Source organism: Branchiostoma floridae, chromosome 10, assembly GCF_000003815.2.
Source record: "Branchiostoma floridae strain S238N-H82 chromosome 10, Bfl_VNyyK, whole genome shotgun sequence".
Lineage (NCBI taxonomy): Eukaryota > Metazoa > Chordata > Leptocardii > Amphioxiformes > Branchiostomatidae > Branchiostoma > Branchiostoma floridae.
In genome coordinates, this window is record NC_049988.1 from 22,947,718 (window position 1) to 22,952,090 (window position 4,373).

Below are 4,373 nucleotides of genomic sequence, written 5' to 3' on the forward strand. Positions count from 1 at the left end.
AACAGTATGGATAGCACTTGGTCACTTCTGTCATATTTCTTGCTAGCATGTCAACTCTAACACGTTATAACCACCATAGTATATTTTACAGGCTAGTCAAACACACACACATGTAGCCTGTGTTTACACAATCTCTCGCTGGCTGGGGTGTCAACAACTGTAGGGCCGGTCACTAGGAATCAGGCTAACACATATGCATCTGATGGTATAATCCAATTGCCACTACAGTAGTTGAAACTGAAGACAAATGTCTTTCACTCTTTGGTTAGGCGGTGCTTGCGATGATAAGAAGTTGCTGAACTCCTAGTCTGAGTCTGGTTGGATGTTTGCAATTTCTTTGTGCACGTAACCATCAGTAGCCTTTTCTCCCTCGAAATCTGTTCCTGTTGTCAACCTGGAATGATGAAAATAAAAAATAAATGTACAATACTCCATAAAATACAGCATAAGATCAGCTTAAAGAATTGCTACTGAGACCTTGGTGATGCGTTAGATTTAATAAACTATTTGGAACACGGTAATATTGATACTATTTCAGAAAACACATAGTATTTTCTCTAAATAATTATTTATTAACACACAGTATTTTTACAATCATCTATATACTCATGATTAAACTGAGTTCAAATTGGCTTACCAGCGATCTTTTACACTGAAAGAATGTATTTGCAATGGCTCTACAGTTTTGGTCAAGTGTACTTGACACCTGAAGACAATCTTTAGCAGACTTCCCTTCCTGAAAAACAAAGAACAATTGTTACTATGCATAAGTGATATGCTCCATGAAATAATAAAAACCAAATGCAAAGCTGCAAAAGTGACATAGCATCAATAAATTTGCAAAAGTGGGTTATAAAGATTTCGATGCATGAAAATAAAATTTTCATCAGTCACCTTGTTCATGCAGTCGCTTTCGGAAAGACACTGCTTCAAATCTGCCCTCAGCCCGGCACATGGTCGGCTGTCATCCAAAACTTCACCTGCCTCGTAGTACTTGGGCATTATTTATTTGATGTAAGATAGGTGCAGTTCATCAGAAAATTCGATGATGCGAAATATTACGAAACGCGGTTCAAAACAACATGGGCGCCGCCATCTCTACATTTCTGGATCATACCATTGTAAAAGCAGGGAAATCTTGGTATAAGTAAAACTTAAAATCTAATTATTTCAATCACTCACGTAAATTTACATACATATCTAACAAATGGAATAAAGATTATTTGCAAATCGATTATCACAATACTTTGGTACAAGAGGATAGAAGGTGTTTACAACTCCTTCAAAATACCACGTTCCGTGAAAACAAATAAACTGTGCCAAGAGCATCAACATGTAGAGCATGAATATTTTCAGTCAAAACTTGCCCAAGTTCCTGGAATTTTAAAGCTTTCTCATTTTGAAGAATCAGTTACCATAAACTTATTGTCATTCTTCAATATTTATGTGTATAACTGAATTGAATATGTGAAGTAAACATTAGGAAAAGCTTTTGGTTCTTAGCGTTGCAGAAAGCATTAACACTCCCGGGAATTATTTTCGAACCACATGTGGAACACTCCCGGAGCGGAGGATGGCAGCTTACGCAGGGAAAAGTATCCGAATCACAACAAATGACGGTATTTACAGTGGAGTTGTGCACTCGTTGGATGTCAGCTGCAGTAAGATTACTTTAACGAAAGGTTTGTGCTTCTTTTGGTCCGTTTGGACGACGAAAACCAACCTTAGATGCGTGCTTTTCAACTTCAGTGAAAGTTGTTGTTGAGACACTTTGAGTTGCAAATTTTTGTTACGGGGCTGTCCGCTACACCATTGAAAAGGGTAGGGTATGCAGGTATGATTTGAAACGATTTTATTCGAGGCGTTTACCCTGCATCTTGTACCGAATATGTGACTACAAAGTACATAATTTTGCTGTCGTTGGAATGTGGTACGAACTTTCTGATCAATGGCTAAGCTACTTTGTTGACACCTACAACACTGGGAAATTCTGTAGGGAAAGTTCACCTCGAGTGTCAAGACGCTAGTCACTTTACTTCTTTAGTTTAGATAATCAGTCAATCAATCGTTCGTTCGTTAGATAATGGCTGGTGATAAAAGAACTCATTTTGACGTAGTCAATTTGTTTGTTTCCTAGTGTGGATGTGCCATTGTTACATGTATATTGAGCATTCCAATTGTTACCATTTCAAAAGTACACAAAGCTAATTTTTTCACATCCACTTCTCCCCTGGCCATCTCTTCATTATCATAACAAGGAGCCGGTAAGGGGTATGTAAGACTATTGTATCCATGTTTACTACAGTTGAGTGCTGCGTTGGACTCGGAGAAGAGAAGAAACAGCTCAAAGGCTTGCATCATTTCTATGGGCCTGAAATGGAGCATTGTAAGTTTCTAACATAATATATTATAAGTTATAACTAAACATCACTTTATTTACTTTTCAAAATCATTTGATAGTAACATAACTGATTTTTTTCCTTGTATGAAAAAAACTTCTGGGGGTATTTGCTATTTCTACCACCCTGCCAAATTTCAGCTCATTTGGCTAAAAAATGAAAAAAATAATCCCATTTGAAGATTTGACAGGAGAAGAGACAAAGGAAAAACAATATATTGCATCCATACTATGTATTAATTGCAATATAATAATCCTCTGACGACCATGTTGATGGGTAATTGGATTAAGAAGTGGCATCTTCGTGTGGTTAGAAGCTGTAAATCCAACATGACGTAGATTACGTCAAATGAAAAGCCTGTGTATTCTTGTAGAACAAGATCTTAGTCTCTACTCTCTACAGTTAAAAACTTTGATGTCAAAATTTATATTTTATTCAGTGGAGATTCTGGAGGAACAACTAGAAGAGAAGATGGACAAGAATAACACAGAGTAAGCAATATCCTTATTATTCAGTAGATGACATGCAGAACTTTCATATTCTTCAGGAATGACAGTACTAGTATACCAGATTATCAAAGCCTTTGTTTATGTGGAAGACTAAGAAGGCTTTCTTTCTTTTGTTCATTGAAATCTGAAACAACGATTATGACCTGTACTAGTAAGTGTAACAAAAAAAAATATCTTTGACTGTCTTTAACAAGGCAAATGTGAGAACCAAGAAATAGAATAATTTTTATGTATTCTAAAGAAAAATTATTTTTGTTGTTGTTGTCATTTATGATATATAACAGAGATGGTGGCCCGCCCCTGGTGACCAAAAAGGAAAATCCCAAGCACCTTCAGCAGCTGAGAGACCACAGCGGTGCGACAGACAGGGTCGGGGGAGGGGGGTACGTGTCAGATGGGATAGTGGACATCATGAAGTCTAACCTGAGGAGGAGGGACAACAAGAGAAGGCAGAACAGTGGGAGAGGGAAGAAATCTGTCAGATGTAAGAATATCTTTACTGTTTTTCTTCAACAGAGTAGCATAGGTACATCCAAGTAGTAGTTCGCTCCTATGTTCACTTATGCTACCCATCTGGAGAACAGTACATTGAAATCTTTCAGTGGTGACATCGGTTAATGAGTGAATTAAGGAATAGGTTCACAGAGTCCTCCCCAGAGGATGGAATAAGGGAGGCCCTCCACTATACTCCTAGCCCAGCTCCACTATACTACTTTTGAAATTTAGTGTTTCTTCCCTATTTTCTTGGTTAGTTTTGCTAAAATTGATCAAAATTCACAGATTTTTGTGCCAAGTGGCATCACTTTTTCAGTGGGCATTGTCTGCAAAAACTTGTGAATGGGCGATGATCAAATCAATAGTTGTTTTGCCACTTCACAACAAAGGAATCACTATAATATATTATACTTGTAGCATTTGACACCCTCTGTCATTGCAAAATGAACCCATTTTTATGAAAGCGTAGCACATTGGTTTGGGTTATTTTTGCCAGCCCCTCCACTATACTAAAAAATTCTGGGGAGTACCCTGGGTTCAAGAGCCCCTGGTCAATGACAACAGGCCCTCCTGAAGTGGACGGAAGGGGTTTTGAGTGTTGGAATGTATAATCCAACGAGCGCTTGAACCCATTTCTTAATTCGCTCATGTGTAGGAACCAATCAGCATCCTCTTACTCTTAACAATTCCAGACGTTAGAGATGTCATGGTTCGCAGATGGAATAGCAGAGAAGCAACTGTATACAGTACTAGTGTATAATAAATGTCAGATCAAACTACTATCCGGATGGTACCCAGGGTATGATAGGTTGAAATGATCCTTTTTAGGAATTTTTTTTGTTGATTACTAGTACAAGTGAGTACTAGTAAAGGGTTAATGCCCCGGCCCGAGGTGTATATGGTGAGATAATCCCTGGTCAGGTGCGATAACCACCGAATAAACCACCGAGTGAGCGTAGCGAACGAGGTA

General features: G+C 38.1%; 2 protein-coding genes across 2 annotated transcripts in view; one reads left to right on the top strand and one right to left on the bottom strand.

Moving 5' to 3' along the window:
* Nucleotides 1–9: 9 nt before the first annotated feature.
* Nucleotides 10–1,118, bottom strand: LOC118424415 (cytochrome c oxidase assembly factor 5-like). The gene is made up of 3 exons (XM_035832975.1): nt 895–1,118; nt 638–736; nt 10–394 (listed from the first exon to the last, which is right to left on the bottom strand). The coding sequence occupies exons 1-3, from the start codon at nt 1,000–1,002 to the stop codon at nt 353–355; spliced, it is 249 nt and encodes an 82-aa protein (XP_035688868.1). The 5' UTR covers nt 1,003–1,118; the 3' UTR covers nt 10–352.
* Nucleotides 1,119–1,485: 367 nt separating this feature from the next.
* LOC118425105 overlaps nt 1,486–4,373 on the top strand; it is a 5,481-nt gene continuing 2,593 nt past the window's right edge. The window contains exons 1-4 of the mRNA XM_035833923.1: nt 1,486–1,682; nt 2,306–2,386; nt 2,839–2,890; nt 3,193–3,392. Of these exons, the coding sequence (XP_035689816.1) occupies nt 1,574–1,682; nt 2,306–2,386; nt 2,839–2,890; nt 3,193–3,392 (442 nt within the window). The 5' untranslated portion in view covers nt 1,486–1,573. The remainder of the gene's footprint in view (nt 1,683–2,305; nt 2,387–2,838; nt 2,891–3,192; nt 3,393–4,373) is intronic.